Consider the following 13585-nt stretch of genomic DNA (forward strand, 5'->3'; position numbering starts at 1 on the left):
TTTTCTTCCTTTCCTCCGACCAAAGCCATGTTAAAACTAAGATTACTGGTGTCAGACTCTGCATTAAACACGGGTAAATTACCATTCTCTTTATCTAGTAGTGTGTTCTGAATAACCAAATGGACTTTTAAAGGAAATTTTATTCTGCAACAAGTGTTTAGATCGAACCTATCAGACAAGTAACATTTGAAGTTCTTCATGATTTCCTTCAGTGTTTGCTATTCTGTTGATATGCAATATAGAAATCAATATAAGAGATGCTATTATATACAGTTTTATTTTACTGGGAGGAGGTGAACTGTGGCCCGATGCACATACAAAAGAAATTGGTTGAGGTTGTGCTCATATCTCATATTTTAAAAAACTCTTGAAATATAAAAGATGTACTGAAAGAAATCGACTAAAGCCAGAATGTTTCTTCCTCATTTTTTCATAGCAATCACCGTAAACAAATGGAATCGGCTTTCTGTTTAAGGCAAATTGCGCTTTAAAAGTACAAATTACTTCGGAGAGCGGGAGGCTGGTGTACGGCTATCGAGTTGGTGAGCGAATTCAGGCAGAAAAGACACCTTGCTGTGGTGGGAATACTTTTTTCAGGCAATGCCATAGACAGCCTGGCCTCGGAAGGGGAGGGAAAGGGGGAAGATGGCAGCCTCCTTGTGGCTGATCCACCGCTGCAGAGGGACGATCAATCGCTTGCTGGGCAGGAATTTAATACGAGCCCCCCTCGGTACCTTGTCCCAGGCGGTGGGCTGCAAATTCCTACACACGACCCCGGAAACCTTGGGTGAGTGCCTGACTGTTCCCAGGGAAATTGCTCTTTTAATCATTTGTTGTTAAACCTGGGGTTCGGCTTGGTAAACCGGTGAAAACAGCAGGGATGGGGCTGTGCTTCTATGGGGTAGCGGTTTCAAGAAAATAGCAAGAATAGGACGCTGGGCCAAATAGCCAGGATGTGGAGCTGAAAGCTGAATTAGTATTGATTTGGTTCTGTGGTATAGAGAAGGATCTTGCGAGTGGCTGAGGCGGCTGAATGACCTTTAGGCTTTCTGTTAATGTAGATCTATTTCTTTCCGTCTCTGGAAGGTTTCTTTTCAGAATTAACGAAGTAATTTCAGAAATTGGCTTCCTAATATAATATAGGCCAGAGAGAGGGGAGGAGAACTACTTATATTAGAGTTAAATCAGGGATCCCAAAAGTGGGCCGACTGTCTTTTGTGAAATGAAATGTCTAAGTGTATTTTACATTTTCATCTATTCTAGAATATATTTTCAAAGAGTTAATTGTGTAGGTTGTATGTGACTTACGACTATTTTTCACACTTACAACCATTGCAGCTTCCCCAGTCACATGATCGAAATTCAGACACTTGGTAACTGATTCACATTTATGATGGTTGCAGTGTCCTGCGGGTTGTATAATCACTTTTTGCAACCTTCTGACAAACAAATTTAATTTAACAACTGCAGTGATTAAGTTAACAAATGTGGCAAGAGAGATCGTAAAATGGGGAAAAAATCACTTAACAAATGTCTCACTTAACAGAAATTTTGGGGTCCATTGTAGTGGTAAGTCAAGGACAACCTGTATTTATAGTAGTCATATTTCATACTTTCAGTACTCTTCATGCATATATCTTAGATTTAATAAGAACACAATATTGTATATTGTTGATTCATATTTAGAATATTTGTATTCCTCAGTCTAAAAAGATAAAGTGGCAGATAATTAACAGGAAGTATATCTGATTATGATTCAGGTTTATTTCCAGATACATTCTAAAGTGAGGATTTAATAGTCTTACATATGTGAGCCAATCTCTCTGTGTATGCAAATATATTTAATTAGTATATCACTTTTTAATAAATTCACATACAGATTTTGTTTTAAAGTGAACCATAGGTAATCTTCAACATACAATCACGTATTTAACAACCATTCAGTTACAACAACTTTGAAAATGACTTGCAGCCATTATAAAACATCATCCTCCATCACTATGGTCATATGATGGCTTTTGGGGTAGTTGGCAGCTGGCTCACATTATAAAACATCATCCTCCATCACTGTGGTCATATGATGGCTTTTGGGGTAATTGGCAGCTGGCTCACATTTGGGGTAGTTGGCAGCTGGCTCACAGTTACCAAGTGCCTTGGTAAATGTGATTGCCATTTATAATCTTTGCCACTTTCCCCAGAAAGTCAGTGAGGAAGCTTGCAGGGAAAGTTGAAGCAGAGGAAATGGGGAGCTACAGATTTTAATCAGTATTGAGTCTTTCATTGATGATAGTCTAAGCCAGTGTTTCCCAAACTTGACAATTTTAAGACATGAGGACTTCAACTCCCAGAATTCCACAGCCAGCAACGCTGGCTGTGGAATTCTGGGAGTTGAAGTCCTCATGCCTTAAAATTGTCAAGTTTGGGAAACACTGGTCTAAGCCATGGGTCTTCAAACTTGGCCCTTTTATGACTTGTGGACTTCAACTCCCAGAATTCCTCAGCCAGGCATGCTGGCTGAGGAATTCTGGGAGTTGAAGTCCAAAATCATAAAAGGGCCAAGTTTGAAGACCTCTAGTCTAAGCAGTTAAGCATTAAATAAAGGATCAATATAAACATCTAAATTACCTGCCCTAATTTGGTTCCAAGGAAAAATGTGTTGTTTTGCAATTATCAGATTTTGCTCCTTAAAATTCCTGGAATGATAGTGTATAGTGTGCATAAAGGCTAAAATAGATGTATCCAACCAACGGTCCAGGACAACTAATAATGCAGTCCCACAAGATTATAAACTTTTAACATTGTTATATTATGTATATTAATATATATTATATTAACGTGTGTACACACACAGACACACACACACACACACACATATGATAAAGTAGATCACAACCTACTACTTGATAAGATAGAAAAATGTGGGGTAGACAGAATCACCACCAGATGGATCCATAGCTGGCTGATCGGCCGTACTCAGCGAGTGGTCCTCAATGGAATTGCATCTATATGGAGGGAAGTGTATAGTGGGGTGCCCCAGGGCTCTGTTCTGGGCCCAGTACTCTTCAACATCTTCATCAACGATTTGGATGAAGGGATAGATGGGGAACTCATCAAATTTGCAGACGACACCAAGCTGGCAGGAATAGCCAACACTCCAGAAGACAGGCTTAAGATACAGAAGGATCTGGACAGACTTGAACACTGGGCACTAACTAACAAAATGAAATTCAATGGTGAAAAAAGCAAGGATCTACATTTAGGCAAGAAAAACCAAATGCACAAGTACAGCATAGGTGGCACCATGCTCAATAGTAGTAACTGTGAGAGGGACCTCGGAGTCCTAGTAGACAATCACCTAAATATGAGCCAGCAGTGTGCTGCAGCTGCCAAAAAGGCCAACACAGTGCTAGGCTGCATTAACAGAGGGATAGAATCAAGATCACGTGAAGTATTAATACCACTCTTCAATGCCTTGGTAAGGCCACACTTGGAATACTGCATCCAGTTTTGGTCACCACGATGTAAAGAAGATGTTGAGACTCTAGAACAGCGGTTCTCAACCTATGGGTCGCGACCCCATTTGGGGTCGATCGACCATTTCTCGGGGGTCGCCAAACAAGGCGATCCGCCATTTCTCCCCCTCAGGGGACGCCGCCGCGCATGCGCGCCGCGCACGGGGGGGTGGCGCCACGCATGCACGCCACGCCGCGCATGCACAGCACGTTTGTGTGACGGGGTCGCCGTCACACAAACGTTGAGAAGCACTGCTCTAGAAAGAGTACAGAGAAGAGCAACAAAGATGATTAGGGGACTGGAGGCTAAAACATATAAGGAACGGTTGCTAGAATTGGGTATGTCTAGTTTAACGAAGAAAAGGACAAGGGGGGACATGATAGCAGTATTCCAATATCTCAGGGGCTGCCATAAAGAAGAGGGAATTAAGCTATTTTCCAAAGCACCTGAAGGCAGGACAAGAAGCAACGGGTGGAAACTAATCAAGGAGAGAAGCAACCTAGAACTAAGGAGAAAGTTCCTGACAGTGAGAACAATTAATCAGTGGAACAGCCTGCCTCCAGAATCAGTAAATGCTCTAACACTGGAAGTTTTTAAGAAGAGACTGGACAGCCATTTGTCCGAAATGGTGTAGGATTTCCTGCCTGAGCAGGGGGTTGGACTAGATGACCTCCAAGGTCCCTTCCAACTTTACTACTATTACTATATATATATATATGTATGTATGTATGTATGTATGTATGTATGTGTATGTATATGTATGTATATGCATATGTATATGTATATATGTCTGTCTGTCTGTCTTTGGTTATTTGGGTTTTCTCCCGCGTATATATACACACACTCACACATACATTACATGTATATATTATATATTTTATTCCCTCTTCAATCAGTGGGGCCGAGGCAAGCCAAAAGGTTGAACACCCCAGGGCTAAAGTGTCATTGAATTGCTGAATCTAGCTTGTCAATCATGCAGCATTCTTGGCAGCATTGCATTTTTCTGAAATGTTTTTAGTGTTCTTTAGTCTGCTGTTATGGAGTTCCTCAATGGTCTCTTTTTTCAAGCTTTAACAAGTCTGACTCTGACAGCTATATCTCTGTTATGATAGATTAAGGGAAGGTGAACTGTAATGTACCGTTCTGATATCACTTCAAGTAAAAGATTGCCTTTAAATCAAAGCCCATGCCTCAAAAATGTAAGGAACTCTTTTAAAGAATAAAGTATTCAGATTGCAGTAGGCTGTGAAAAATTCCATGCAGGTCGATGAATATATTTGAGAACAATGATTTACATGGTTGCAAAAGAAGAGATATTTCTTCTTCAAACCTGCCCTTTCCCTGTCAATCTATGAGGCAGAAGTGGGCTTTTTGTGGTGGGCATTCTAGGTGAGGAGGAGTTGTTTTCTGATCCTCTTCTGCTGGCATAGAATTGCAAGCTAATAATTTGGGAATTTCGGGGGAGGGATGTAGGTAAATCATTTAAATCTCTTATAATATCTGTAAATAAAACCCTTGGCAGGTAAGTAACTCTCTGTAGATGCTGTCCACTTACAGTCTGATTATCCATCTAAAATGAGATCACATGTCACAATATGGTCTGCTTTTGCAACATCGTGTCAAACTACCTTTCTTGCTTAATCCACACCTATAATTTCTTTGCTATTTGTAACACTACTAAATAATGTCACCGGTCAGTTATAAGTAGTCCTTGACGTATGATTGATTGCTTAGTGACCATTTGAAATTTTGAGGCTCTCCCTGGGTACTTATGACCCAGATTCAAGTTTTGATGGCCATTCCCCTGCCCCAGCGAGAACATTACCGCACTTTGGGTGCCCAGCAACTGGTCCACATTTATGGTCATTTGCAGCATCCCATGATTAAATGATTGCATTTTACGATGCAGAAAAGATCGTAATATTGAGTCGGTCACTTGGGTCACCTAATTTACAATCATCGTGACTTAACAATGGTGATGGCCAGGCTCCATTACAGTCGTAACACAAGGACTACTAACTTTTTCTTTGTAGATTGGTATAATTTGGATTTGTTATGCATTGCGTAAGCCTAATGTGGGCTCAATATACAGATAGTGTAATACAAGATTACACTAAAAACTAATGTCCTCCAAACTCCCCAGTTAGACCATCAACAGGGTTCTTGGAAACACCAAAGACAGACTTTCCTTTTTCATGTCAGATATGATGTCGTTAAAAGTAGTTTTTGAACACTGTTGGGATAGATTTTGTTTTTTCAGAATTTAGCTTTGTATTTCTGTACTCCACTTTTTAATTCATTCCACCTAATCTGCCTTTTCTATTGTCAATGAGTAGCTACTAAGTTAAGGATATGATATGATATGCTTATGGCACAACTTTTTTCACAGCCCATAGTTACCATTCCTTTACTTAAGATTGTCCTCATAGGAGCTCTTTGTAGAACCACTACACCATGAATTACATTTAGCACACATGGTTCTGGAATTTGGTACAGCTTGTGGAAGCATCGCTTCTCTAGTTGTTTTTAATAGTGGCTGATAAAAGTTGTTTGCATAAATTTACAGATTAGGATTTACTGTGTTGGCTCTTCTCATGAAACTGAAACAAGATGATGATGATGATGGTGATACTTTTTTCCCATCCTCCCAGGTATCCCTGCTATTAAAATAATTATGCCTGCTTTATCACCTACAATGGAAGAAGGAAATATAGTGAAATGGCTGAAAAAAGAAGGTGAGTATGAGCTATTAAAATACTGTCTTGAATATTGAAATATTTTATCTTTTACAATATAATCTTCTCCTGATTCTTTTTTCCATAAAAATATATTATTATAATGCTGCTACATTAGGCTTGATATTTGTTGTGGATTTAGCATGCATAATTTTATCAGTTTTACAGAGTATTGAAGATGTCATTAATCCATATATTTCATAAATTTGCTCTGTCCATTATAGTTTTGCTTGGATGTATGGATTAAACAATGTATGATTATTGTATAAATGATGGTAATTAAATTATGTAAGAGAAACTTATTAATCAATTTTCTATTTATATATACACAGTTTTCTAAGTAAAATTTGAAAAGTATTTATGGTTGCTGATGTAACTAAAATCTCATGGTGTAAGGCAGTGGTTCTCAACCTTTTTAATACCGCGACCCCCAACCGGTCGTAAGTCAAGGACTACTCAACCGGTCATAAGTCGAGGACTACTCAGCTGGTGCAGCACCGTTTGCAGAATGGGACTTTTGGCAGGCTCAGCAGGGCAGAGACAGCCTGGACAATTCTTATTGGCTTTTGAAAGCCAATAGAATTAGACTCTATTCAAGAGAGTCTATTCTATTGGCTTTCAAAAGCCAATAGAATGAAAGGGAGTAGTACAGCTAAGGACAAGGGGAAAAAAAATGGCGGACTGCGTTGTTTGGCGACCCCCGTGAAATGGTCGTTCGACCCCAAATGGGGTCCCGACCCACAGGTTGAGAACCACTGCTGTAAGGGTTTGATTATAGCAAATAGAACAAATTGCATTTGAATTTATTGAATAGATAAGTAGCTCACTTCTTTGTCCTCCTTTTCCTTTTTTTCCCCTTCAGATTTATTAAAGACACTTTTAAATGAAATATCTGCGGAGGTCTAATAATGATTTTGAAACATTGCCAGTGGCTGTTGTTTACAATTGCCATTTCAAAGGAACATGATCTACCTACATCATTATTCTTTCCATATTCCCTGTATTTTGTTTTTACATAAATATAGCAGAGGGAGTAGAAGTCAGAATTGTACATGTCATTTCAATGACTTGGCTGTTAAAATTCTTAACATAATTGTGCAATCTTTAAGCTTTGATGTGGAAAATTATGAGAAATTAAATTTAGGGCTTAGGCAGGTCAGTTTGCTTTCTTTCAGTATGACAATTAAATGACCTTTTCCTTTTTTAATAAAATCATCATTGTACACAATGTCAGTCAAATGACAAAGAATCAAACCTTTGTTACTTCAGTTTTCTAGAGAGGAAGTACTGAATATATTACAGAACCATTCAGGAACCTATCCAGTTTAATTCATTTTAAATGGAAGGTGTCTAGCCAACTTTCAGTTGACCAAGAATTCTGGATCGATTAACTCATTAATATATAGAAATCCAAAGGTGTATGTTATTGAATTTAGGAGAAAATGCATTTTAAAGATATTTTATATAGAAATTCATCTTTTTTAACTTCAGAAATTAAATACATATTTCTAATAGGATTTTTCTTCCCTTTAGGAGCTTCCAAAGCAATGTCAAATTACTGCTTCAATTTGTTTTGTGTGAGTGTATGAAAAAAAAGGGAGAAGTGGGACAGTACTGTACTACTTATTTAGAGAGATTTTTAATACTAAAATATCAGATTGCATGAAATTTCTGTTTGCAAGTTCATTGTAATTTATTACTTAGAATAATTTTGCTTATTCTTAACTACCTGGCATCCTTTATTGACACAAGGCAGTAATCCCTGTCTTAAAATTTCAGTCCTTTTTTTCTCTTGGATAAATTTGGTTTCCTTCTCTTCTTGGGAACATTGCTTTATAGTTGCCCAGTTAGTACTTTTTCCTTTTAATCCTGGGTATTGCTATGTAAACTTTCTTTGACTCAGGCTCTCATCCTTCATTTCTGTTGCTGATTTATATAATTCCCATAATTCCTAGTTAGTCTTTTATGAGCCCTGGTGGCTCAGTGGTTAGAATGCTACTTCTGCTGATTGCCAGCTGCCAGCAGTTCAGCAGTTCAATTCTTACCAGCTCAAGGTTGACTCAGCCTTCCATTCTTCCGAGGTTGGTAAAATGAGGACCCAGATTGTTGGGGGCAATAGGCTGACTCTGTAAACCACTTAGAGAAAGCTGTAAAATACTGTGAAGTAGTATATAAATCTTAAGTGCTATTGCTATTGCTATTGCAGTCTTAACATGTGTGGAAAGAAATACATTGAAGAAGGGCTTGTGCAAATCAATTAATCTCTTGTTATTCTTTCTATACTGAATTAGATTTGAAAACAATTCTAATACAGCTGGTTGTATATCAGCCAGTGGCTAATATCACTTTTCCTTCTCTCACTATGTTTTACATATGGGCACAAACAATAAAAGTAAGGACGCCATATTAATTTCATTCTTAATTTACCTTATTGATACAGTTCTAACTTGACCAGACATTAATTTTAGCTTTTGAACCTATTCTTTGTCCTTGTTCCTCATATGGCAACTTGGTATTTGACTTTCTTCTCTTCTAGGACAAGCTACGTGGTGAACTTGTTCATGAATAAAGCTGTAACTGGCAATTACCAATGTTGGAGATATCTAGATTTTGAACATTTAGTACACAAAGATGTTGTACATTCTTGCTAGAATCAGGAAGTTATAGTAATAGAATTGTATTTAGTTTAAAAATAATAATAAGTACCGGTAATAGGGATATGATAATACTTACAATGCTCACTATACGATCATATCCTTTGTAAATGTCCAATTATTATGTATTTGTACTGAAATGCACTTTCTTTATCTAAAAACAAATTATTTTGTATCTGTTCACTACAGTTTTTAACAAAACTCATTGTTTTTTTAAATTAATTGATTTTACTTTTAAATTAAAAACTATAATTTAGTTTATAAACTTAATATAAACTATGAATTAAAACTTATGAAATTTGTTGAAAAGATTGAATTTTATTTTCATTTTATAGGAGAAGTGGTGAACGTTGGAGATGCCCTATGTGAAATTGAAACAGATAAAGCAGTGGTTACCTTGGAATCAAGTGATGATGGCATATTAGCTAAAATAATGGTAGGAGTAATTTAAATATTATAAATTATGGCCCTTAGAATATTATGACCTTTAGAATATAAATTAGGTTTCACTAGATTTATTTATTTATTAGATTATTTATTAGATTTATTAGATTTATTTTTCCTGTTTTTTAGTATTTTATTAGAATTCCTTGACCTGGTACTCCAGGTTAGGATACAACTCCCAGAATTTTAAATCACAATGACTGAAAATTATTTTTATTGCAATTTCTACAAATAGGAACGATGCTAAATTGATGGGGCACATAAATAAATGTGTTTGGTTGGTGTTACGTTACCTTTTGTGAAACTACTGAATTATTAGTATTCACTTGAATGAATGTTTCAGTCTTTCATGACTTTTATTTGTTTGTTTGTTTATTAAAATTGATATGGGTACCAACTCACTCTCAGTGACTCCAGGTGGCTTACAAAAATAAAAGCTCAATAATTTTTCTTACTATCTTCTTTTATATGACATCAAAAATTGCTTTATGAATATTTGCTATTTTAAAACCATAATTGGCAGAATTAAAAAAAAATACTATATTGAAATACCGTATATGCCGGCGTATTAGGCAACCCGGCGTATAAGACGACCCCCGTCTTTATAGCCGGGCCGCATTCCTAGAACATCGTCTTATACGCTGGAAACTACCAGTATTTCCGGCGTATAAGATGACTCGGCGTATAAGACGATCCCCGTCTTTGGCGCTGATTTCAGCGCTCGCGGAAGTCGTCTTATACGCCGGCATTTACGGTAGGTTTACAGATTTCTGCAACAGTGATGCAACTACAGTCCCACAAATCTGCTCAGCTGGACTCCTAGAACACTAGAAAGCATCTTTCTTTGCTTTCAAGTTATGTTTATTAAATTTTTATTGATGATCAATTCATTTTAGGATGACTTATTCTAAAATGTGGATATAAGGAATCATAAAAAGCATAAATCACACGGTTAGAAATCTAAACTAGGAACTGGGTAAGCTGTGAAGAAATCAAAAACATTATCCTAAGAATGGGAATGTGAATAAAGCCATTTTGAATTGAAAATATTGTCCGTGGAAAATTGTCAAATCAATAAGGAAATAAACTTTTAATGTGGACGAACATGATTGCAGTTAGCAGGCATATATTATTTGGCTAGTATATATTATTTAGTCTGTGGGAGTACTACCAAATCAGTACGGATGTATAGCAATTTACAAAACAACTAGTTTAGTCCTTCTCTTCTACAATACATTGAAAAATATTGTTTGCTGTTGACTTGCTAACAATAGATTTTCATTGAAATGTAACATTTTTGAAATGTTAACTTTTTTATTAGCTTAAACATAAAATATATGTTGGTAAAACCGTTTATTATTATTCATATGACTATATAGGCTTGTTTTGGTTTCAGAAAATGATTGCTAGGTGAATCTGACAAATACCTGCTTTTGAAATCATGTGATGATACAATATTGCCTAACACCATGTTTTGGTTTGAGAGAATATGTTGCACGTTACATAACTCTTAGGTTGAGTAAATATCTTTTTGCAATGCCAATATGATGAGTAGTTGTAAATAGTAGAAACTCAAATATTTGTAAATTAAAAATACTGCCAATGAAGGAGATAATGACAGAAAAGATCACTAACCATTGAAAGCCTTGTGCAAAAGCACTTTTGTCAGCATATCTTGTACAAAGTTTTTATTGTATACACTATTTATGTCCATGTTAAAATCCTATTATAGCAATATCATACTGTTCATGATATGAAACATGCAGTAGAAACTTTCTGTTGAACTATGCTTTGCAAATGAGTATCAAAGACAGCTTGATATATGAATGGATTATAAAATACCTTTCTGGGCAGTTAAGAAGAAATCAAGCAAGAAAATTCCTGTCTGGAGTTTAAGATAATGGGGCTGCATCTAAGATGATGGGACCTATCTTTCACAATATAAGATTCACAGTGTTGGCAATTTCTTGTGGAACCATAATGATTGGATTCTGTCAGTCCTCCAGAGATGCACCATCAGTGCAGTCAAGACCTTCATCTTCTGTAGAACATCAATGAACCCATTTCCTGCATAAATCTTATTAGAACAATTGAGACACTTAAGAAGCCAAAATCAGTAAATATTTCTTAATAAATGAAAAAAGTATAGATCATATGGAAAATAAGGTCTTTTGTTGGCATTCATTTGATTTTAATGGATTAGTTAATGTAGCTTCATCACAATTAATTTTAGACCTTTTTCTTGAAAGATCTTTTATTCTACTTTTTTGTAACTTCATTTTTTTTTTAGAAACAGCATATGTTTAATATAGTAGTGAGCTTGCAACTTCCCCAATTTTAATAGCGTGCAGCAGAGTCTACAGAAAGAGTACAAGATGGGGCAAGTGATAAAATATGGGTTGTTTGGGGTATTGTACTGGTAGGTGGCAACATAATGAAACTAAAAGGGTGAAGCTTGTACTGTGACATCATAGCAGAGGCCTCACCACTTTGGGTAGCTGTAGACTCCTATCACACCCTTCATCCAATAGTTAAACATTTTAATGTGGTTAGTTTCTCAAATCCATTTATTCTACCTTAATGGCATATGGTAAGTCCCAATATTTTTAGTTGATTTGAGCACACATTTCATTGAAACAATAATATGTTAACGATTTTTAGAATGGGCCAGTGATTTTTTCCCCCTGGAAATCAAGGAAAAATCGGTATATTTAATTTTAACTATCTTATCTGTTGTATCTTCCTGTTTAGTTTCAGATAGCCAAATGTAAACATTTCTTACTATATTTACAAATTCTTTCTAGTGAAGATCATTAACAGTATTTGAAAAATGAAGTATACCATCCATTTCACTTAAAATCAAAGGAACCTCTCAAAACTTTTATTAATGACTCAGCTTTGAAATTCTTTATGTTTCAAATGAAACATAGAAAAGAAGAAACAAAACTGAATGGTAATGAGAGGAACTGATAACTGGACAAGGAGGAAAAGGAGCAAAAGGAAGTCACCCAGGTGCCAACAAGGACTAAATTTACTAGGCAATCTCTCTGAAGCAGTAACTAATATTGAAGCTAGTCTTGAAAGACATTTACAGAGGTCTGCAACTAGTTGTAGTTCCTGTTCCTTAGCTGTCAATTTTCTATTTAATAGCAGATGTAAGGATCCCCCAAAACCTCAATCACATACAGTTACTATGAAGGACTCTTTTTTTTAATCAAGTAAATATAATATAAGGTATACTGTGTGACTAGCATAAAATTGTTAGTATCTGACAAATGAAGGCAAATATACATGTCCCAGGATAATACTGCGGTCAGTCACTGGGACCAGAGGTTTTATCTTCTGAGCTTGTGCTGGAGCCCTTCTTCAGGGAACTTCTCTCTAACAGAGTGTGTGCTGTTCTGTGTATGGTATTTATACCGCCTGTTGTAAGTGGCTTTTTAGATGTTCATTGGGGTGTGTTGATGGGTGGCTTTTAAGTCATTAGCTGTCATTTGTGCTGCCCAGCCCTTGCCTTCTAAGTACTTGATAGGCTGGTGATAAATCAGCACTCCTGTTGACTGACAAGAGGCCTATTTCCCAGACTTCAATCACTTCCCTGGCTGTTTTTGTGCCTGCTCGTCCAACAATCTTAGTCATTGCAAAGTTGAATGTGTGTCCTTGTTCATTGCAGCGTGAAGCTACCAATGAGTTCGGGTCTCTTCATCTGATTGCTCGCTTGTGTTCTTGCAATCTAGTGGTTAATTAATCCAATGACTTAAAAGCCACCCTTCAATACACCCCAATCTAACATCTAAAAAGCCACTTACAACAGGCACTATAAAATGGGCTCCAGCAAGAGTCCCACAGCTTAGAAGGCAAAATCCCTGGTCTCAATGACCGACCCAGATTGGATCCTGTTAGTATATTAGTTTATTTGTATGTTTGCAGACTGGGATTGATTTAATTTTTAAAATTGGTTGTTCACTAAATAATGCAAAAAGCATATTAACTTCATAAGTCTGCAGTATTATTCTGTGTTTCTATTTCAGAAAGAAGAGGGGAGTAAAAATGTGCGCTTAGGTGTACTAATTGGTTTGCTAGTAGAAGAAGGACAAGACTGGAAACAAGTTGATATACCAAGTGATGCACCTTCCGAGTCTGTGACATCATCAGCATCAACAGCCTCTTCCCCAACTCTTTCTGCTACCCTCCCATTAGTGCATAAAATAGAAGAGCACCCTGGAAAAGTACAGTAAG

The 13585-nt window shown here is 36.7% G+C and overlaps 1 protein-coding gene across 2 annotated transcripts in view; it reads left to right on the forward strand.

The window, feature by feature from the left end:
* Positions 1–607: 607 nt before the first annotated feature.
* The window catches only part of PDHX (pyruvate dehydrogenase complex component X), a 44656-nt gene continuing 31678 nt past the window's right edge, over positions 608–13585 (forward strand). For both annotated transcript variants that reach the window (XM_039356877.1, XM_039356878.1), the window contains exons 1-4: positions 608–787; positions 6165–6248; positions 9238–9338; positions 13378–13580. In XM_039356877.1, coding sequence (XP_039212811.1) covers positions 646–787; positions 6165–6248; positions 9238–9338; positions 13378–13580 — 530 coding nt within the window. In that variant the 5' untranslated portion in view covers positions 608–645. The remainder of the gene's footprint in view (positions 788–6164; positions 6249–9237; positions 9339–13377; positions 13581–13585) is intronic.

Source organism: Crotalus tigris, unplaced genomic scaffold (assembly GCF_016545835.1).
Source record: "Crotalus tigris isolate CLP2741 ecotype Arizona unplaced genomic scaffold, ASM1654583v1 scf7180000018831.1652172, whole genome shotgun sequence".
In the NCBI taxonomy this organism is placed as follows: Eukaryota; Metazoa; Chordata; class Lepidosauria; order Squamata; family Viperidae; genus Crotalus; species Crotalus tigris.